The sequence below is a fragment of the Crocodylus porosus genome, unplaced genomic scaffold, assembly GCF_001723895.1.
Source record: "Crocodylus porosus isolate Cpor-Errol unplaced genomic scaffold, CroPor_comp1, whole genome shotgun sequence".
NCBI lineage: Eukaryota > Metazoa > Chordata > Crocodylia > Crocodylidae > Crocodylus > Crocodylus porosus.
The window spans coordinates 4,646,796-4,669,621 of record NW_017728925.1 but is presented as its reverse complement, the minus strand read 5'-3'; the positions used below and the strand labels follow the sequence as shown (position 1 = coordinate 4,669,621).

The 22,826-nt window shown below is 41.7% G+C and overlaps 1 protein-coding gene across 4 annotated transcripts in view; it reads right to left on the bottom strand.

The window, feature by feature from the left end:
• CACNA1B (calcium voltage-gated channel subunit alpha1 B) overlaps nt 1–22,826 on the bottom strand; it is a 475,064-nt gene that overhangs the window by 103,345 nt on the left and 348,893 nt on the right. For all 4 annotated transcript variants that reach the window (XM_019540610.1, XM_019540607.1, XM_019540608.1 and 1 more), the window contains 3 exons: nt 12,933–13,754; nt 9,383–9,600; nt 4,124–4,250 (listed from right to left, as the gene is read on the bottom strand). In XM_019540610.1, the coding sequence (XP_019396155.1) occupies nt 4,124–4,250; nt 9,383–9,600; nt 12,933–13,754 (1,167 nt within the window). The remainder of the gene's footprint in view (nt 1–4,123; nt 4,251–9,382; nt 9,601–12,932; nt 13,755–22,826) is intronic.

The window sequence follows — 22,826 nt, the reverse complement described above, 5'->3', positions numbered from 1 at the left end:
AGCTACCATTGCTACAGTCTGCCAGTGCATATAACATAGTAGCTGTGGAAGGACTTGCGCAGGAGAGATACAAATAGGAAGGGTGTTATGGTTAGATCAGGAAACTGAGCGCTGAGACTCCTGTTCTGCCACTGAATTACTGTCAGATGTTGGGCAAGTCACCACACTTCTCTGCACCTCCCAGGGTCATAAAATAGTACTCTCTTAAGCAAAAATTTCACTGAAATTATGAAACACGGAGGCCGTATCATTTGCTATATAGATGGAAATCCTTAGTCTAAAAAAATCATTACTGAAATTTATTATCTTTAAAATCTCTCTCTAGGCATCTCTACAGTATAGTTTACTGCAATTTTTGAGAACCAAACAAATTATTTATAACAAGTAATTTATTTGGTAAATTTAACCTGGACTTTTCCTTCCTGAAGTGTTTACAAGAAAAGTGTAAAATTCTTGAATTTCTGTTTTATTTAAAGCTACTAACAAACTGTTACAACAAATACTGCCTGGCCTGCACACAGTTCTCAGACATGTACATATAAAAATACACTGTGCTAGTTCTATAATTGTTTTTTCTTTCCCCTTCCCTGATTGGATGCAGTATGTAGGGTAATGAACAGCCCTAAATTATGTGAATGTATAATGCAATTACAATATTTGAGCAGTTTACCTTAAAATTCACTTTTTGCAAATTCCTGTCTAACAGATTCTTAGGGGATAATGAATGTAAACAAGGAAGAGAAATAGCAAAAGGGAATTTCTTATTAACTAAAGATAATGGAAATGTTCTGCAGTGTTCCCAAACTCTTGTTACATATCCTAGTGTTGTATGAGTCTAAAGAAGTGAGAGGTAACATTACCAATAATATTTGTAATTGTAATTCTCACACTGAACTTGGACTAAAAGATGTAACAAGTTGCTATTTCTGGTTCATAATCATTCATAGCAATCAATGCGATGCAGTAGTATTTGCAAATTACCAGTGGTCCTTATTAAAGCATTTAAAATGCACATTTACTTTTTCAAGGCTGGTTGTTGAAAAAGCCTGTATTTATATTATATTTGTTCAAAAATGTTTTGCACTCTTGGCAGTACTCAGGCAAATTTTCCTCCAGAGTTTAGAAAGAGAATGGTTTAGAAAAAGATATTAGGAAAAACAACCTACCCTTTGAAAGAGAAAAGGGCTACTCTAAGAAAAAGAACCAAAGACTTGAACAAACACCCAAGCCTTTTGAGGCACATGTTTCCCTCCTGCTCTCTCTCTATATCCTTGGTCCCACTTCCTATCCAACTTCAATGGTGCTGCAACTTCAGCCAACCAGCAGCCCATTTGGAGGTAAAGTGTTTTGCCTGCAAAGCAGAAAAGAGGAAGGAAAGGGACAAAAATCCCAGCCTGCAGCCAACTTTTCCCTGTGGATAGACTTGCAATTTCTGTGGCCAGATTTGTGGCTCAAGGATTGGACTCTTAAGTTACCTCAAGACCCATGAATAAGCCATGGTTGAGCTCATCCTCGAATTGAGGGACTGCCGAGGCTGGTACTTCCCACCAATCTCAGAATCTGAATCGAATCAGAGGACACTTTAATCTCTCCGAATCGAATCAGAACCCTCCAAATCGATTCAAAAAGATTTGGACAGCTTTGGTGATTCAGAGGTAGACACAGCTTTAAATGTTTTTTCTACATACCTCTAGGTAGCAGGAGCAGATGCAGAGTCCCACAGAAGCACGGGGCGGGTCCCCGGTGCGCTCGGCAGCAGACCCAGAAGTGGACCACAAGCACTTTCTATCCACTTCCTGATCCACCGAGGATCTCACAGAACCTCCCCCCCAGCCCCACCCTGGCAACTGATGCCTCCTGGATCGGGGGGGGGGCACCCACAGTCCCCCTACAGCCGATCACCGGGTGTGGGGGTGGCCCCGGCACGTTCCGTGGCAGACGCAGAAGTGCACCGGAAAAACTTCCGGGTTCGCTGCCGAGCACACACACGCGGCTGGGGGACACTCCATCCGCCCCAGCACTGCAGCGATCCCAGCCACGCTGCTACCTCAAGGTATGTAGAAAAAACTTTAAAAGTTGTGTCTGTGTCCAAACCGCTGATTCACCGAATCAGCATTGAATTGTCAAATTCTGATTTGGTCGAATCAAACCAGGGACACTGATTTGAATCACTGTCCCTAATTCGGGCCAAATCCGAATCAAATAGGGCCCATTTCGCACACCCCTAGTGCTTACTACAGGTATTGTACCTGGCCCTTGGATGGGAACAGAAGTTGGAGAGACTTCTTGTAAGCTCCCCTCATCTGCCACACCTTCAAAAGAGTTGAAGACAGCATGGTCCTGCATGTTAATGCCTACTTTGCCCATATATGATACAATGAACCATGCATTACATCTTTTGTTGTTTTTCCTTTTTGGAGAGAAGGGATTGAAAGAGCATAAAGGATACTGGAATACTGTGACAGGAAATGACTGAAGAAAAGGTGGGTTAGAAAAAAGATTTGGCACTTATGCCCTTAACTGGTCTGTACAAGTGAGAAACAGTCTGTTCTTAGCTCAGGACTTTATATTATTGCCACTTTGCAGCTTAGTAGCTTTATCCGTGGTTTTGTAGCTGTGCAATCATTCAATGTCAGTGGTTCTCAACATTTTGGTCCTGCAGGAGTGGCACTGGTCTATGGGCCAAACCAGACTGTGCGTGCTGGGAGCGAGCCCTGCCCAGCCCCTATATGCCAGGATCAGGCTCTGGGGCTTCACACTGCCTCCACCCACCCACCATGTACCATGATTAGGACCCCAGAGCCCCGTGCCACCTCTGCCATGCCAGGATCCAGCATGCAGAGCCACAGAACCACAGGGCTCTGCACATACTCACTGACAGCCCCACAGGCTGGAAGACCCAGTGCTGGGGACTGGATCTGGCCTGCAAGCCGGATATTGAGCATCCTTGTTCTAGGCAGTCAACCCAGGAGTGATACAAAGCAGAATGGGCTGTCAAAATTAGATGCACTGTTATGTTTACTATCAAGTCAGCCAGGATCTGAGACTCATAATTCAAATGCTTCCATTATTCAAACTGTTCATCTTTCTTTTATGCTATTCTGTTTGTTCATCATATCAGATAAGCCCTTCCCTCATATCCCATGCACTTTATCCATTTCATCAAAGGATATGTTGTTGTATTTGAAACTACTATTAGGGGTAGCACAATATGATCACTGCATTCTCACAGAAATCTCAGGAATATCTGTGGGCTTTTTAATCGGATACCTTAAATCTTCATGAAATCTGTTGCTGGACCAGTGGATGGCACAGACCCCAAAGATGCAGATGGAATACAAATCTCCTGTTACCAATGTGGAGGAGCCCATATTTCCAGATGGTACTGAACTGAGCACCCATCTCATTTTCTAAAGGGCTACTGAGACCACTGGTGATCTGGGACTATCTACCCTTCCATATGCATGTATAACGTGCGTTCTCCACAGTATATCCAATCTGCATATATGCATGTAGTCAGATCAGTTTGGATTGTATGAATACAGACCACAGATGAGCTAAGATTTAAATTCAGAGCACTAGGATTTAAATGACAACTAGTGCAAGCAAAACTCTGGGATGGCAAAGATTCCAAACACTCTCTATCACCCTGCTTTACTTCTTGAAATGACTGAAAGTCCTTTATGCCTTGTCTAATCCTGCAGTATTTTGGAATGACATGTTTCTGTATTTGCAGTCTGAGTACAAAGCTCCTCAGGAGACCAAGACAGCACGAGCAGAAAGTGTTATGATCCCAACAGGTCCTGTGTATTCTACTCAGCTTAAGCAAATGAAGAAATCCTGACAATTTTTTCCCAGAAGTTCAAATTTTGCAGATATGGAGCTACTAGCTTGGCTCTTCATAGATTTTTTTTTTTTTTTAATTGGTAACCTATTCTTCTAGCAAAGTCCAGGTCAAACATAGCATCTCCTCTTCAACCCAGGCAAGCTTTGTATTTAATTTTCCAATGTATTTAAGTGGAGAATATCTAAATGAATTTAAAGTACACCATTTTTCTCTGCATATACATCCTCATAGGACACATACACCTAGGAAGAGGTGCTTTACAGCTAAAAGACTTACGGGTTTGTAGGACTCAAGATAAACATGGAGCTGTAAGGCAGGATTGGCTTCGGCCCATTTTTTGTCAAGTCATCACCATCCACATCTTTTTTCTCTTCAGTTTTACTTTCAAATTCAACGCTGTTCACTACATTGTAAAATCGAAGGAAATAGGCATCAAACAGGCCACAAAAGCACACTCCGTAGTCAAGTATTTTTTTAACAATTAAACGTATAAATAATATTGGTGGGATATAGAACAATCACTTCTGAACATGCTGAAGTATGATAAACCTATTGGTTAATTATTAGCACTGCTATTTACTAGTAGTAATAGTATAACACGCAACACAATTAAATTATTCCTTAGCTGCTTTAATATGCCCAGCATAGATAAACAAAGAAATCTTATATTTATTATACAAGATCTGGCAAGATAAGGGCTGAAGCCCCATCCTAAACTACTAGATACTTCTGTAATCTGCTACATTTATCTGCCCAATTTTGTATTGGGATCGTGAATCAGCTTGGGCTGTATACTTAAGCTAACTGGCAACATACTCCTGAGCCTTCTGCTGTATGGAATAGACCTGAACATTCAAATGAGCAAGCTAGTACTTCATTTGATAATTTTTCACAAAACCCACGTTTCTCTGAAATAGAGACAGAACTCCGGAAGTGAGCTCCTGACTTGCTGGGCATGTCTATATGAGACACTTTACACAAGATTAGAGCAAATTACTGTGCAGTATAGTGACATCTCGTGGGTCTCTGGCACCCGGGGGCCAATGCCTGCATTTGTCTGCAGCCGATTGCAGCAGAGCAGGGGCAGGGAATTTTCACTTCCAGTTTCACCGGCAGTGCTGCCTGGGGACCGAGTACTCCCTGGAGGGCCCAGCTGGTGCCCCCACCACCACCACCACCACCACCACCACCATTGGTACGCCATTGGTGTAGTAAGCATCACCACCTACACGTGCAGACACTTATTGCATAGTAATTTGCTCTAATCATGAGTACATTTGCCACCTGTAAATACAAGTAGCAAATTTACTCACAAGTAATTACTGTGCAACACGGCATGTGTAGATGGCTGAGCCAGGGGTGGGAGATTGCTCCCTGCCCCCAGGGGCTGCCTGCTGCCAGGGAGGTATCTGGCACCAGAGCCCGGCGGGAACAATGTTCTCCTGCCACAGCAGCAGGGAGCACAATTGCGGAGCAGGGGCTGGGAGATGATTTCCCCTGCACTGTGAGAGTTCCCGGCCCAGCCTGAAGCTGACTAGGACCTGCCCCTGACCGGCCAGCCCTGGGCTGCATGGAGAAATCTACATGTGCAGCCTGGAAGTGGCGGGGACTGTCCCATTTTGGGCAGTTCCCAGCCAGCTTTGGGCTGCATGTGTACACTCCCCCGCACAGCCCAGGGCTGGCCAGGAACTGTCCTGGTCAGGGACAGGTCCCAGTCCTGTGCCCCAACTGGTGAGCTGGGGCCTCACTGCTAGCTGCACCACTGGCAGATCGGGGCAGGGGCTGGGATCTGCCCCTCCCCTGCAGTTCTTTCCAAGCCCCTGCCTCCAATCAAAGAGCCAAGGTCAGGAGGGCATTGTCCCCACCCAGAGTGGCATCAGGCAGCTCCTGGGGGCACGGAGCAATCTCCCAGCCCTGACCAGGAAGCAGCTGTGTCCTGGATCCACACTCCCTGCCAGCCCCTGGGGTAGCACTTAGGGGGAGCCTAGAGCTCCCCCTGGCTGCTGCAAGGGACCAGGGAAGGGCTGGAGGGGTCGGGAGCAGATAGCAGCCAGGAGTAGCAAATCATCCCCGCACATGTAGACATCTGCCTAGGGTGGGTTTACTCCATAATAATTTATCCACCCCACAGCATTTGTACATGTAGGCATGCCCACTGAGTCCAATCCCTTGCTTTCACAGGCAACTGTATCATATTATATCCCATTTATAGGCGGATCAAGCTCCATCTTAAGCTAGTTAAGTGCTCCGCCCCCTACACATTGTGAAACTGTTCCCAAACCTCACTGCTCTGAGGATTAGAAAACTTCTAATTTACAACTTAAATGTATCCCTGAACAGTTTTTAATACATTTACTGAACCATGATACCCTGTATTTGACATGCAAACTAGCCCATGCTTCAGGTTCTTCTCTTAGATAAAAAGAAGTTGTGTAGACAGTTCATATGTCCAAAAGTCCATTCTCTTTATGAGGATCCAGCAGTGACATTTACTATTGTTCATTAAACTTTTCTTTTCCCCAAAAAATGATAGGTCAGTATGAGTGAAAAAGAATGGCTCAATACTTTTTGAAACAAAAATTCCTTCCTATTTCTCAGGTTACATATATGGCAGAGTTGCAAGGAAAGTCAGACTCTGGTAAATTGTGACTGATAGGCAGTGGTATCAGAATACAGTAATAGTGTTAAAAATCTCATATGGCCAAAAGCATAAAGAGGAAAAAGTATCAGCAGAGATGCCAGGTCTGAGCCACGTCTCCTAAATTTTCACCTCCTGGTTTTCAGATCAGCTTCTGCTAGCAAAATACGCAGCTGTTCTAGAAGCTTCTCCCAGTTACTAAGACTTAAGGAAATCACAGAGAAATAGGGCTGGAAGGGATCTCTAGTGGTCATCTGGTCCAAACCCCTGCCTGAATCACCCCTCTCCAAACCATCTCATACAAATCCATTGTCCACTCTCCTAGCAAAACTACACAGTCAACCCAGACACAACACAAGACATAACACCCTAATCCGCCATTGGTAAAGCAGAGGGACCATGGTGGCCAACCTCCTGCTGCTGCATAGGTTGTTAAAATATGCAGAGATCCCTGGAAGAAGACTACTGAGGAAGGCAAAAGCCCCCGTGGTCTATTCCAATCTGGCCAGGGTGTAAAAATCTTACCTGGTCCCAAATATGGCAGTTGGTCTAATCAAAACCCTCTAGGCAGGAATCTCTGAGTTTGTCCTAGCAGGAGCTCTGGTACACCCAACTCAAACTTCTCAGTCTTGGCTGCAGCCAACACCCAATGTTACTGAGGAAAATGTAGCAGCTAGAGGGGAAAAAATTCCACCCCAGCCCCATGAGGCAAACAGCAAAGCCCAGAAGCATGGGAAATACCTATAGTAGAACACAGGCATAGCTATGCCGAGGTCATCTCTGACCAACGCCTGTTCAACCCCTGCCTATGTACCTCCAATGCTGGAGATTCAACAGCTTCCCTGTGCAATCTATTCCACTGCCTCACTCTTCTAACAGTGAAGTTTTCCCATCTAAAACTACTTTGCTGTGACTTCAAGCCATTGATTGCTGTCCTACTCTCTGCAGTGACAGAAAAGGTGTTGTTCTCTTCTTTAGGGCAGACCTTCAGGTATTTAAAGACTGCTATCATACCCTTTCTGAAACACATTTTCCACAAGCTGGACATGCCTATTTGCTTCAGCTTCTCCTGGTGTGACTTGCCTTTCACGCCCTTTATCATTTCTGTTGTCTAGTTCTGGAGCCTCTTTTTTTCAGGTCCTTGTTAAAATGTGAACCCCAAATTTGTACACAATACTGCAGATGAGGTCTAATCAGTGCTGGGTAGAGATGCACCACTGCTTCCCATGTCTTCCATTTAATGCTTCTACTGATGCATCCCAAAGCAGCACTTGCCCTTTGTGTGGCTGCTTCACACTGCAGACTCATATCGAGTCTGTGATCTACTAAGACTTTCAGATCATTTTCTGCAGTGTTGCCATCCAGTTAAGTGTCACCCAGTATGTACTTGTATTTTTGATCATTCCTCCCTTCTCACAGATCCTCCTTTGGCCTCTTCAGCCATGCCACCAAAACATCCCTTTCTATCCCTGGCCCAGTCCCACGCCACAAGTATTTTCTAGGTGAGGATTTCATCCTCTATACACTGAGGGGAGGAATGAATGGGACCTGGTATTATGTAAAAAAAAGTAAACAAGACAAAGAAAAAAGGTATATTTAAAGTATTAGTGACAGGAACCTTCTCACCTTCTTCAGCAAGAGTGTTTAGTGGACATATCCAGGGTATAAGTCCACAAGGCAAAGAAGTAACCACCAATTTCCCATTCATATGAGTCATAATGAAGGAGTATAGACATGTCACAAGATTCCTTGTTAATTAGAACACATTCAGTGACAACCTTTAATCAAACTGCTCACAACTTCCCACAAACACTTGTTCTGGATAAACCAAACTCTTCTGGTATGCAGTTTTACCAGTTTAAAGTTGCTGCTGCTCCAGAGACACACGCTTTAACCATTTTAATACTCCTGATAGAGATGTATCCATATGGGGCTAATCTTATTTACTTCTAATCGGTGAAATGGTGTATTAATATTAATAACATACGGTAGCACTCGGGTGTTCTCAAAGCCTATGACAAACATTAATAAAATAAGGCTCATGACATAGCTAAAAAGCAAGCATTTTTCTTAGTTTTCACTCAGAGGCTTTAACAGGTCAAAGGGCCACATTTCCAGAAGCGATGAGCATCGCCAAGGGACCTACTGACTTCAGCAGGAACTGTGAACATTCAAAACTTCTGAAGATCAGGCCCCAAGTGAACTGTCCACGATAAACCAAACACACCAAGCAAGACTCGGAGCTGTGAAGAGAACCAAGACGACTTCATTACCTCTCCCCTCACCTAAATGCTGAAAAAAACCTTAGTATTTCAGCTTCTGGGCACTGGCAGGTACACTCTGAAGAGCACACATGCTCAATGTCTGAACAGGTCTCTCATCATCCATGAGCTGCTTAGGAAAGCCTGGTTTTAAAGGAGAAAAAGTAAAAAAAAAAAACAAAAAACCTCCTCTTTCATGCAGAAGCCAGGGACTTGCTCCTCAGACAATTCAGAACTAAGAATGGCACAAAGCTGTCACCCAATGACATCAGAACCAGAAGCAGACTTGACATGACATTTCTCTAGGCCATTTCTCCCCTCTCCCCATTTTTGTTGCTAACTTTTTCATCTCATTCTAGAGATTTAGCCTGGTTTTTAAAAAAAAAAAAAAGATAAAAAAAGTAGAAAGACAGACAACTCCTCTGCCCAGGTGTATTGCAAGGAAGGAAATACACACTAGCAACATCATGTTTGTTATTACAACTTAAATTAGTCCAAGGTCCTTTGCTCTATTACATGGCAATATACTTTCGTATTTTCGAAAGAGCTCAGCTCCCACTTGGCAGAATTCTTTGGGAAATATAGACTTCTGTCTGCAACTTTCCTTGGGGCTGAGAGGCCCTTAAAGACACTTACTTGGTATGACGGTGGTCTCCCCCGGTGGTGCAGTGATGGTAACGGGGATGTTCACAGTGGTGGTTTTGTCCAGCGGCGGCTGAGTCATCCGAGTCACATTCTTCTGATTGTCAGCATCTTCCGGCTGTTCAGGCACTTTCTGCAGGTATGTGCTGGGAAGGGTTTGCACCGGGACGACACTGACACTCGCCCCAGCCTCGATCTCGCACTGGTTTTCCCTGAGAAAGAAGAATAGTGATTGCAAACCTATTCAAAACCTAGGCATTTCTAAATGGGAGACCTTTATGGAAAACCTACAGACTGCAGGTAGTGTAATGGAAGCGACTTTTTCGCTCTACTGTGCCAACATCTATACATGATGTGAGGAGGCTATACGCAGCTGGAAGCCCCACTTTTTGAGACATAAAACTGAGGTCCCATGAGGTGGGGATCCCATGACTCTTATACAGCTCTAGTAACATTAGTCTCTTTTATCAGCCACATTCTGGATTAGGTATCTACCTTCATCTCCCCTATATTCTCCCTGAAGTTTCATATGACATGCCGCATTTCCAATCTTAAACTGTTGTATAACATTACTATATGCAGCTAACTAGCTATTGCATTGCACTTCAGAAATGGCTGTATTTCAGTGAGAAACACAGTGATCCCTGTGCGAATGATTCATCTATGAAATGTGTTAAGTGTTTTGGGATCCATTTGAATAAAAGGTGCAACAGTAAGATTAATACATCAATTCACCTCTGTTAACCAGGATTTCATTTGGTGAGATACATCCCATGCCAATGATTCACAGCCTTTACAATTACTTTATTAGAGCTATAAAGCCAATTCTGTCTTCTATCCCTATTTTTCTATTAAATATTCTAAATGTGTCATGGTGATTAATTTTCCCATTCACTCCAATAACAGTTAAACATAACATCATAAAATTTTGTTTGTGCACTCACTTGCTGCCCCTGAGATAACAATATATTGACTATAGAAACGAATGTGGTATCCACAGCATGCCAACTAATAGCTCTGGACATAATGGGCTCAACCTTTCCCTATTAAAATCAATGGGAGGTTTGCAAATGACTTCATTGGGAACAGGATGGGGCTGCAGAAACTTTTTTTTAGTGAAAGTTAGGCAGAACACTTAGATTCCCACTACTTTAATTGTTGACTAAATATCAGGCAGAAAGGGATTGTGTTTTAATGTCTGACTTCTTATGCAGCTTTATTCACTCAGTACTACATTGTCGTAGAAGCATTACACATGAAAATGCTTTCCAATAAGCCCTGCTGATTTATTTGTCATATGCTCTAAGTGACTCTCAAATTAACTTTCAGAATTCAGGGATATTAAAAAAATCTCTAACCTGTTACAGTCAAGGATCAAGAGGATTTTAGGAGCCAAAATCTATATTTATTCCCAGGGAATGATAAAAATTAAGTATGTTCACCCTGGGGGGAGGAAGCAAGTTCAAGCCTCAGCCAGTCTATGGAAGTTTCCCCCCTTTCTCCTACTGGTGCTCCCTTATGTTGTTAATTAGCACCACAAGAGATGTTTGTGCCTGGGATATTTCTTGGGTTATTTCCAACATGTCAAAAACAGTTAGAGAGAAAAAGCTGAAGAAATGGTTAATGCTGAAACTGTAGCTACTGCCTTTGTAAAGAAGTCAGTGCCTGCAGAGATTTCTACTGCAAGCTCAAAACCACATGGGCTCCATAAGTGCTATAACATGTTTATATGGCAAACTGTGAAAGCTTGAGGGAGACATAAATGCCCAGCCAATCAATCACATATCTTTTAATCCCTCTGTAAGGTACCCATAAAGACAATCTGAGATATCAGAATCTGATGGAGTCAAGATAATATGTATTTGCTGCTTACTCTCAAATACTGAGCTTCAACTAAGTTAATTTACAAAGTTAAGTTAATTTATAAAGTACCATGAAAACGCACATCACTATCATGACAATGCAGTAAAATAAGACAGGGCATGAAGCCTGTCTGGATTCAACAGACATGTAAGGACAGATTCTGGCCACAGGTCACTAGGATAAATCAGAAGTTTTTACAGAAGGGAGATGGTAGAGATTACTTTGTATTTAAAGTACTACAATGGGGCAGCTATATATATATATTTATATATACACACTGAGGTTGCTCTGATGTGCTGTAATTATAGCACGTTGAGGCAGACTTGATTAATTGAATCTGCTGAAGCATGGTAATTATTGTGACCCAGCAGAATCCAGCGTCACATGTATTAGCATCCCTGTGCTGAAAAATGGTGGTGTGGATGCTTTAACTAAAGGTCCCAACAACATTATGGGTCAGTGTAAGACCCAGGTACATTTCTAGTCCCTCTCTGCTCCCTTGGGGGAACAGTGGAGGAATAGAAAAATGGAACCACAACTCCATCCCAGTGTGTACAGTTCTTCACTACACACTGGAGCAGGGGCAGGCAATTATTTCGGGTGGAAGGCCACTTACTGAGTTTTGACAAGCCATCAAGGGCCGCATGACAAGCAGCCAGGGGCAGGTAGCTATTAATTTTCTAAATTTTTAGGGTCCCGCAGGCCAGACAGAATGGCCTTGCAGGCCGCATCTGGCTCGTGGGCTGCATTTTGCCCACCCCTGCACTGGAGAGATCTAGGAGATCTTACTACAATCGATGTGCAACTGCCAAGAAAAAAGCCTAGAAACTGGCACTCTGAATATGCCCATCCTTCTATGCACCCCATCAAATGACAATCTGGAAACCTAGTAGCACTCTAAGGGTTAAGTATAACTAGTATCCCATTCCTCAAGGATTGTGTTGGATTTTCACATTCTTTTAAAATATTTTCTTCCTCTGTCACCATTGAAGTGCAATAATTTGCAGGTACATAGTGAAGTACCTTGCTTGCCAGTCTCCAAGTACTTTGCAAACATTAACTAATCAGACCTCAGAAACTGTTTCTCCCTCTGTAAAATGGGAATAAATGATTCTGAAATCCGGAAATAAAACTTAAAATAAGTATTATACTTAAAAGTAAAATACTTTTTAAGACCCACTTATAAATGATAAAAAGCCCTACAAAACCATAAGCTGGAAAACAAAACCAAAACTATCCCAATAACACTTACAATATAACATAAGAATAGTCCAAAACACAGTGAAAAGCTACTATGCTCAATTCATTCTGCTGTTGCAACCTTTGTTATGTGCATTGTATGGTGGTAAGTCTGCCAAGGAGCAGGGTCACAATAGTACTCTGGTAGGGAGCCTAGAGCCGCCTACTACAGGCAGGGACTGTGTGGGGCTGAATCAGGAGTATTTTGGCACAAGACATCTTTAAGACTGCATTGGCCAGTTAAGCTCACACCATATTTTAAACCTGTTTTTCTTCAGTAATGTTTAGCTGACATTGCGACTGCCAATACGTGGGGATGGTACAGCGTATTTTAATGGTAACCACAGGGAACATTTAAAAGGCGAGGAAGTTCTTTGCTCAGATGTATTTGGGGATTTCCTCCCCGACAGGTGGCGCACCGACAAGAGCAGTGCTGACTTACTTTGGCTGATGGTTCCTATGATCCTTTTCCCCAACATCTCCTTCTTTTTCCCCGTTCTCCTTCTCCGCTGGGTCATAGGTTGACAGAGCTCTGTTCCGGATTCTGTGCCGTCTGTGAGGCTCTTCCCCATTCTCTCCTTTTGAGCCTGGATCTCCTTCTCGATTCCCCGATCTTGACCCACCTCGGTGACGTGAACGCCGCTCCGTTCTGGCACCATTGATTGTTCCGTTGCCTTCCTTGCCTTGCCGCTCAGCTGAGTGCCGGTGAGTCCGATGCCTCCGGTGCTCCTTCTCAGCCCCTTCCTCCACTGACCCACGGCGATGATGCCTCTTCCCCCCCTCCTGGCCTCTGCTGCGCTCAATTTTCCCTTCCTTGCTACTCCCCTCCGCTTCTTTGCTGCGGCTCCTGTGTTGCCTCTGTCGTTCCTCTTTGTTGTTTGTGCCAGATTCCCCGTTCTCATCCTTGGTCATGTCGCTCTTCTCTTGCTCTCCTGTCTTGTCTTTCTCGCGATGCCGGTGATGTTTCCGTGGAGCTTCTGCACACTCGGCAGAGATGGTCTTGGTCTGCTCAATCTCCTGAACATCTCCAGGGCTTAGTTTATTGACATTGTTCCGACCTTCAGTCCTTGGCTCTACCACCAGAGGCCGATCCAAATGAGTTTTCATGTCTGGTCGGATGTGTAGGGTGGTGGCATAGCGCACCCGCTCCTCTGGGTCGAGCTCATTGTACAGTGCCTCGCAGCTGGCTCGGAAATTGTGCATTCGGATCTGGCTGGTCCTCTGTTCCCAAACAGACTTGGATTTGGAGGAGTTCTGCTGCTTGCTGCAGAACAGAGGAGGAAAAAACAAATATCAATAGCTAGTTAGGACCAGGTTTTACTCCACCTCTCTAAAATAAATTTAATAAAATGGAGATTTTTTTCACCTGAAATAGGGAACTATAGGGTTGAGCCAAAGAAAACAGAGGAATGAGGATAAAATGACTGGCAGAAAAACACATGAGAAGATAAAGCCAGTGGGATACCCAGACTGCTGGTCCATCCCCACACATGAACAGCACTACTTAACAGAGCTTTTGTACTAATTTATTTATGTTCTAGTCATGTGTACAATTGCATAATTAAAACCACCGCTCATAAAAATCCTAAACAACAGTTATAACTTTCTAAGTAATCCAGACTTGCCCCTCTTCGCTAGGAAAAGCCTGGGTGAATGATTTCCTTAAATAATTCAACCTGAAGCTCAATAGATTTTGGTGGTGAAGAGGTAAGAAGTAAAATCCACGGGTAAGAACCCTTCCCCAAATGCCCTGACACTATTACCCTCCTGTTTAAACTGGGAAAGGGTCACACAAGCATCTCAGACGAGTTGACCTGTCCCATCGGTGTATGGTTGTGCAAAGGCGTAAATGAAAAGGAAAAACAATTCAACACACCTGTTAGAAGTGACAGGAATCCGAAGAGTTACACGCATGCCCACAGATTTGATGACAGCTTCTTTACTGCTCCTCCCCCAGGCCCTTGAGACTTATCCCATTCTTCCCTCTTAAAAGTAAGAAAAGATCTGCTCCACTGACACTACCCTGGATGCCTTGGTTTTTAGCCACTTAAGGCACCATTTAAGATGTTAGCTTCTCATTGTGATATGCTAATAAGGATTCTGCCTAACCAACTAGACAAGGAGAAGTTTTTATTCCTATTGCTCTCTTTTCTTTAGAGACATCCTAAAATTGAGTCAAATTCTCATTTACATCAATGTAAAGCCAAGGTAACCTCACTGACTTCAAAGACTTTATTCTGGATGTACAAGAGTTTAAACAAGAACAGAGCTTATCCTAGGATTCTCCACACAAAAAAAACCCTCTCTCCTCCCCGCCCTTATGTATTACTCCATAACCTCTTCCTGTTTAGGGCACCAAGCTATCAGTCAGCCTAGTGAGTCCCGACAGGCAGATGAACCCCGAAAGGGGATGGTAAATCTGCAAGGTTTGCTCAACATTGGAAGAGGCAGTAGAGCCTGGAAAACAGACTCTTTAAAAAAAATAACAACATTTGTTCCAGTTTCCCTTAGTGACAGAAGAAACCAGCAGTGAGGTTATGCACGCCGATTCAGATTGGCAGTATTTGTCATGCTTCTTGGGCCCGTTGGGAAGCAACATTCAGAGGATGTCATGTCATATCATAGGAACTGTCCAAAATGCTTTCTATTTTAGATATCTGCCATGTTCCTTCATTTTACTCAGGATGCTGTTGGCTGCTTTTGCTAAAGAGGCCAAAATGTTCCTAAATGCTCACAAAGGATGGGAGGAGGGCATTCAAGCAGATGTAGAGGAATCTGATTTAAGTCCAAAATCAGAAATAACACACCTGTGTTCAAATACCAAGTCTCCTGTTCTCACAGCTGTCTACTGCGTAGAGAGCACGGCCTGAGAGCTAATTTCAGATTACCTTACTGCACTTTTTTAAAGCTTTTAAAGGGAACTAAAGGAAAGCATGGAAAGCCCACCCACTATTTTCACCACCTAAAATCCATGCAGTGCCTGTGTAAGCATTCCCCAGCTCTCAGAACTCGCCAGGGGGCTCATTCGTCTGTGCTGCTCATCTAGAGGCATCTAGTACTGTTGGGAGCCTATAGACTGGGTTGTGATAGGGAAAAAGTCTCGCCCTTGAGGCTCAAGCTCAGGAAAATAAGGTCTGGTTGTGATTTGGGGTATGCTTGTACACAATCAGTTTTTCTTTACTGTGTGCACTAAACTTGCTCTTGCTTGAGTGATAATAGTTATCTTTTGAGGCCTGAGGAGCAAGGACTGCTTCTTCTGATAAAAAACTTCTTCTTCTGTCAGTTCTAGGCCATTGACCTACCAGTGCAGGAAGCATTTGCCCTGGAAACATCTGTATTACTTGTTTTTCACATGTTAAGACCACAAATTAGCCATTTAAAAATGCAAGTCTCTCAAGGTGCAGTGCTCTATTGTTAATGGACTACAGATAAGTGAAAGCTGAAGCTGCTGCTAAGCGCACACACTACTGAGGGGGGCCTATAGGAGCACAGTAATTTGCATATTAATGAAGCCTATTTTGCAAAATTTGCTTCCTTAACACAGACAGCAAAATTACAGACTCACCAAGCTTTGCAGAATCTATAAATACTAACATCACAACACTAACAGTGACACTTTTAGCACAGGGTGACACTCCAAAAACAACAAAAAAAAGAGCTTTCCCAGCCACTAATAAGCCAAGGAGAAGGAGCAAGAGAATTAGTTTGCAGCGATGTTTGCAAGTAATGATTACACTTTTGTTAAATAAAAAAAAAGAGGACAAAGAGATACAAACTGTAGTAAAGACAAAATCCACAGAATTAAAGCATGCCTTCAGCTAATTATCATATCCAAACTATCTAAGAACAACAAGAGCAATTCATGGTGTGCACAGTCTTGTCTGAAAAATGGAAGTAAAGCAATAGAACAGCTTGATCTTTCCAGAGACAATGTTTAGGGATTTTCAGAGTGAAAGCTGCAGCAACTGGAGGAAACATGTACTCTGCTTGTCCAATTAAATTTAGCTGACTCTTGTTTTCTACAAGTTCTCACAGTAACTGGAACACGAACACATTCAATAGCTTCTTCTCTGCCGCTGTAAATTCTTTGGAGCAAGGAGCTTTTGAACATACTCACCAGCATTATTAATGGTATCACAAGGGCATCACTTAAGGGAAAACAGTATTATTTAACTACATGCATAGGAGGGGACAGTTCATGTGTGCTGCACACAAAAAATTTAGAAGAGATTGGAGAAATGCAGCTACAATGAGATTATTCTCTATAATGCATTCCCCACTTTTCTACCAAGTTCAATTTTAAATTACTCAAAGGTAACAAGGCAACCATAAATCTCTTTAGAATACTAAATATGGCACATAGCAGCACAGTACAATATTTCTGTGTCAGGTCTGAAGTGAGTGTAAATCCTTTATAACAGGGCGTACAACCATAAGCCTTTGGATTGTATGCCTTTTGTTGGTGCTGTTGATTTCGTTCTTTAAACCATGGCTCTCTTTGTTGATCATTCTTCATATATCTTTGCAGAAAAGTATCCACCTCCTTTCCAGAGCTCCAGGATGGATAGTTTGGTTCTCAAAATATTCTGTCCTGAAGACTACCAAGAAAAGTTATGCTGACCACCTCTAATCCATGGCCCATAATCTGTTGCTGGTGTGTGCTAGGGAGAACATCATCTATGTACTCTTGAGTTTAATTTCTCTTAGGAAAAAAAAAGGAAGAAAGAAACAAGAAAAAATGTTTTCTCCCTGTTGCCTACCTACACAACAGTTGAAATTCTTCTCAGGCCTGACATATCAAGGTAGATATTGATACTATTGCTTGGGATAAGACACTTAACACACCAGATAATAAACCAATGCATAAATGTTGTATTGCTCAGCTTTATTATATACACAACTTACTTCTCTATGAGACTGATGCAGTGTAAGGCTAGAAGGGACCTCAAGAGATCATCTAGTCCATCCAGGGAATTAAACCTGCAACCTTGGTTTATCACCACCATGCTCCAGGCTAACTAACTGAGGTAAATGGCCATTTAAGACAAATAGCGTACTGATAGGGTTTTTTTAGTACACTGGTTTCCTAACTAGAGAATCTGTATTTTCTCATTAAAAAACTATAAATCTTATAAATAAAACCTTAACTAATCAGCCTAGATTAGTCAAGAAAATAGTGTGCATTTTTGAGTAAATTTAAGTATAAACAACTTCTTCATCAGCTAGGGAATTTTAATCAGGCTAATTTAGAACACTTCATCTAAATATTCACACATTACTTTCCAAAACTATTTTAATATATTATATAAATAAAAACTTTAAAAATATGCTCTCAAGTCTTTAGGATTTTCATTTAAATAAAGACAAAATAAATGCTGAGGAAGGAGTTCAGAATTTGATCCAATATATATCAGACTCTAGCTATGGTAGTTAACTATTTTCTGACTGGAGCTGGTCTGGAATTTTTTTGTTGAAGCATTGTTTGCAACATAAAATGCTATGCCCACACAACTGAAATTAAAATGATTTTCTGATTTAGATTTTGCTGCAGACTTCAAGTTGTATTAGGAAAAAACTAATTAGCTTTGCTAGGCCTGACCTAACTAATGCATTGTGCTTAGTCAAAGCAAACTATAATACCTTGTTTCAGGACAGTCAGATATGAATCTGTTTCAGATTTTGACCTACTTCTTGAGAGCTTTGGTTGGGTATTTTATATGCCCATGTTCTCATCTATGGACAGGACTACTTGATTAAATTTTTTCTCCTGTGACATACGGTAGTCTCCCAGATGGTTAAACCATCACGTTGCATCATGGAGCACCATTAGCATGCATCATCACGTGAGATGTAATGTGGCTATTATCATAATAGAATGATAGCTTCTCAAATAATGGCATATCTCTTCTGTGAAAAATTGTGATACTTTAACTTTTTGTTACAGTTGGAAAAAAAAAAAATCAAAAAAAAAAATCTCCCATATACAACGCATACCTTTTTTCTAAAAAGCCCTCAGCTATTGGAAACTGTGAAGTGCATTATATGCAAGAAATATGATGAAAGCAGTTTCTGCCACTTACTAGATGAAACCAAAAAAGTAACACCTGCAGCAATCCACAGGGAGAAGAACAATGAGTGGGCTCAGCTCCCTAGCTGCTGCTACTCAGTTATTTATTAGAAGGAAGGATTTTTTTTTTCTCTCTGCATTTCAAAACAAGGTGTGTATTATATTCTGGGGTACCTGTTTTCAAGAAAATATGGTATTTTTACACTCTGTAATAAGCTGGACTATGGAAATTCTAACTTTTGACCAACTTCAATTCTAATAGAATATTTGTTCAAAATAGAAGCACAACATTTGGGTGCTTATTACTGGATTATGAAATGGCTTTATATTTGTAACTGATTTCAACTTCCCAGATCAATAAGATGCAATAAAATTGGCAGTTTAACTTTTTATTATGATTATTCTCATATAGAAATTCCATTTCCATCTCATTTGTTTTGAAAAAATAAAAAAAGGACTATGATTGTAGTGCTGGTGAAAGTTATCAACTTTGCTGATATTTCTGGAAGCTGGAGACATCCATCTAAATACCAAATGCTGGCTCCCCTACACTGCCTTCCAACAGAGCTAAACCTGGCAACAAATGTGAGCACTTGTGCCAGTTTGATAGAGGATTTTCATAAAAGGTAGGTATTGTGATGAATCAGCTGAGCAGTAAGAGGTCAGCTGGGGTCACTCTGATGAATCTGTTAAATAGTGAATATTCTGCTGTGCTCTCTCCTGACTCCATCCAGGCAGAGAAAGACTCTGGGATAGCTGGAGGGTATTGAAGCAGCTTGTGCCTGGAGCAATTGGCTGAAAGGCATTTAATTCTTATATTACGGTCACTGGATGATTAGATGCAGCCAACTAATTTATTAGAACAAGGGCTGATATCCTGTAGTACTTCATTGTCCCACTGTGGGAGAAGATTAAAATAAAGACCTATGAGGCAATCCAATCCATCTCATATTGACACCTGTCTACTTGGAAAAGGAAACAAAGTGTTAATGCATTTCATGTAAGCTACTGAAGTGAACAGCCTTGTGCTGGTGATAGTTTTAGGTCACTGCAGAGCTGAGCTGTATATGACCTGGGAAACTAGAAAGGAAAACTCTGATAATTCTTTACCAATTCACTGAAATATCCCAGGGATTCTACTAGTAATACAGTCTTTTGCAATGCACATTTTTAGCACCTGAAACATCAAAAAGAATGGTGCCATCATCGATTTATTTACATCTCAGACAGCCAAAGAGGTAGTACAATCACTTGGTGCTGAAGCCTGAAGCTTTTACTCAAGCAAAAATTCTCTTGTAATCCATGGAAATTTAGTTTCAGTAAAAATTGCACAGTTTTTGAAGCCAATAAAATCACCAATCAGGCATACCACACCTTATTAGTTTATTAAACTGAATCCTTTGATTACACACTGGAAACTTTTAAAAGACTTTTCTTTTAGCAACTTCTAGTCTTGAGAAATTTCCAGAAAAATATTTAACTTCCATGGTATTACATGATGCCACTAGTTAACAGAACTTCTTTTAGACCTCAAGATTCTGGTACCAATGTTATGAACTGTGAACACTAATTATATATTTAGCAAAAAATTAGAAGGGTGAAAAATGCTGTTGCTTAGTTTGTTTTTTTTTAAACGAAATGCAAGTGTATTAAACCTGATTCAACAAAAACCTACATCTAGCTTAAACACATTGAACCATTAAGTACCTAGAAGTCCTCCTAAATCCAATCAAATGGCATTTCCTTCCAAATGAGTTGTTTTCTCTAAATTACTCATGCTATAACCTCAGTGAGACATTTCAACAATTCTGCAGTAATAGTACAGCCCAGACTGTGTTATGGCTTAGCTCCCAGTATGAACTCATAGCTTCTGATATAAGTACTGAGACAAGACACATTAGCACCGTGAAGCTAAGCCCCTTCTGTTATGAGAATGGAGATAAAACAGAAGACAGATTTTGAATCCACAGTGAAGTAAGTGATGTGAATGAACGATGCTTTGGTGCAAACAAGGAAATAGGTTTCATAAGGGATATTTAAACTTTGTTATTTCCCTCCTAGATATTTACTCTTTTATGAGCTGGATGGGTGATGCCACACTATGGTGTTAGGACTGTAAGCAGGGGAGTAACTGATCTAGGAAAACCAACATTTCTTTAAGTTGGTGGGAACTGCCTGCCACCATGGACAGAATTTGTCCCATCATTCACAAAACAGTAGTGGCTATAATTTCCTGTATGGTCTTCCAACAGTGCTCCATTATCTACTGCACTGTGTACACATGGCTACCCTGTCTCTCTCTTTTAGATACTGTATGTATATAAATCCACTACAAAAGTGCCCTTTATCACTAGTACTGTCACATTTTCAAATGTGATGACTGCCACCCACCTCTGCCACTGACTTCACCAGAAGATGCAGGTGCTCAGCATCTTCAGAAAAATCTTATTTAGGTGTCTAACTATGTAGTTAAACATCTTATTTGACATGAACCTGGGTTATAAAATATAAAATGTTAGCACATTACATAAATAAAACCTGATCTCAGATTTTTCCACACACAAAAATAGTGAACCCTTTAACTATTCCAGTATAGTTATAGAGGTAAGACTCCCCATAGTGTGGCTGAAATTATTCTGGCATAAAAGTATCTATACCAATATCAAAAGTTCCTCAGGGAAGAGCAATAGACTACATCTGTTAAAGGCATCTTTATACTCATATAACTGCATTGATACTGCAGTGGTTGTTTTAATTTAAAAACCATATCTACCCAAATCCAAGGTGACTCTGAATTTAAGATGATCCCCCATAATTAGATTCTATGCATGGGAAATTTATAAATGTTAAAGGGGGGTGGGTTGTCTTGGAATCGAATAAATACAATATTTCAATAGAAACCAAAATCATCCTTATCCTCAACTGCTGTGATAATATAAAGACTGTGTATAAGAGAACATATAATAAATAGAAATCGGGCTCTTAATGGGTTAGATCAAAGCGGGCACATCTACATGTGCACTGGACTATGCAGTTGTTACTGTGCAGTCCTTTAATATTTAAGCAAGTGCTAAAGCATTAAGTACTTAAGGAAGTACTAAATGACTGCACAATAACTGGCAGTCCCATTGTCACACTGTTATTTTTAGCTGCTACTGTGCAGTAGTGCTGGGGTCACAGTTTGTGCCCGGTCACACTATGTCACCATAGCGACAAGTTACAGCACAATAACTCATTGCTATGGCAATGTAGCATCTTGTATAGATGCACCCAGTGAATGCTATTGGTCTAACCTGAATACTGAACACAGTCAGTGGGTATGTCTACACTTTCATTAATGCCCCGCAGTTACTACTCATTAAATCTAGTACTTTGTTAACAAGTACTAAATTGATGTGCAGTAACTTGCAGTACTGCACAGTAGTGCCTGCACAGGGGTTTTTATTGACGCTTACTGCACAAGAGCCTACTACTACTGCACCGGAGCATATTAGCATGGTTTTTGTCCGGCATGCTACTGCACGCTGTGATTAGGCTACTGCACAGTTAGCATCTCAAGCAGACGTGCCCAGTGACAAGTGCCTATAGGATCAAATAAATTTGTTTGGTCAATCAAGCATTTTGCTCAGTGAAAGCTCTGTTAATACCTACCAAGAAAATGGTAACGTATACTTCTAGAGTAGCATAGCACTGCTTTGCTCCAGCCCATCCAATGACCCCTCACCTCATTCTCTGCCATCTGTTCTTCTTCTATTCTAGTGTAAGGTATGTCAGAGAGATTTAGGAGATGGCAGAATCCTTTCCACCAACTTTGTGCCAATATAGTTTCTCCATACACGGAGCGAATTCTCCAGTGCCATATAAGTAAACACAGACCAGTCTACTCTAAGGCCAATTCTATACTACAAAGTGTTTGCTGGCATAACCATGCTGGTTAGAGTGCAAGGACATGTAATCTCTGACACAGCCATGCCTGCAAAAGGCTTCTTGCATGGGCCTAGTGATACCCAATACTTGCGTAACCAACTTTACTCAGGATTGGAGGAGGACTAGAATAAGCCATGTCAGCAAAAGTATAATTTTAGTGGCATAAGGTGCACCCACACTAACAGTACAGTATTTTAGTAAAATGCTACTTGTGTAGACCTGGCCACAGCTGTCTTACAGGCATGGACCCCCAGGGAATCAGGAAGTGTGGGTACAGGACAGCTTCTTGTTTTCCAATTCCTCAGGTGCATCAAGCCCCGTAATAGTGCTTAAGAGGGTCTG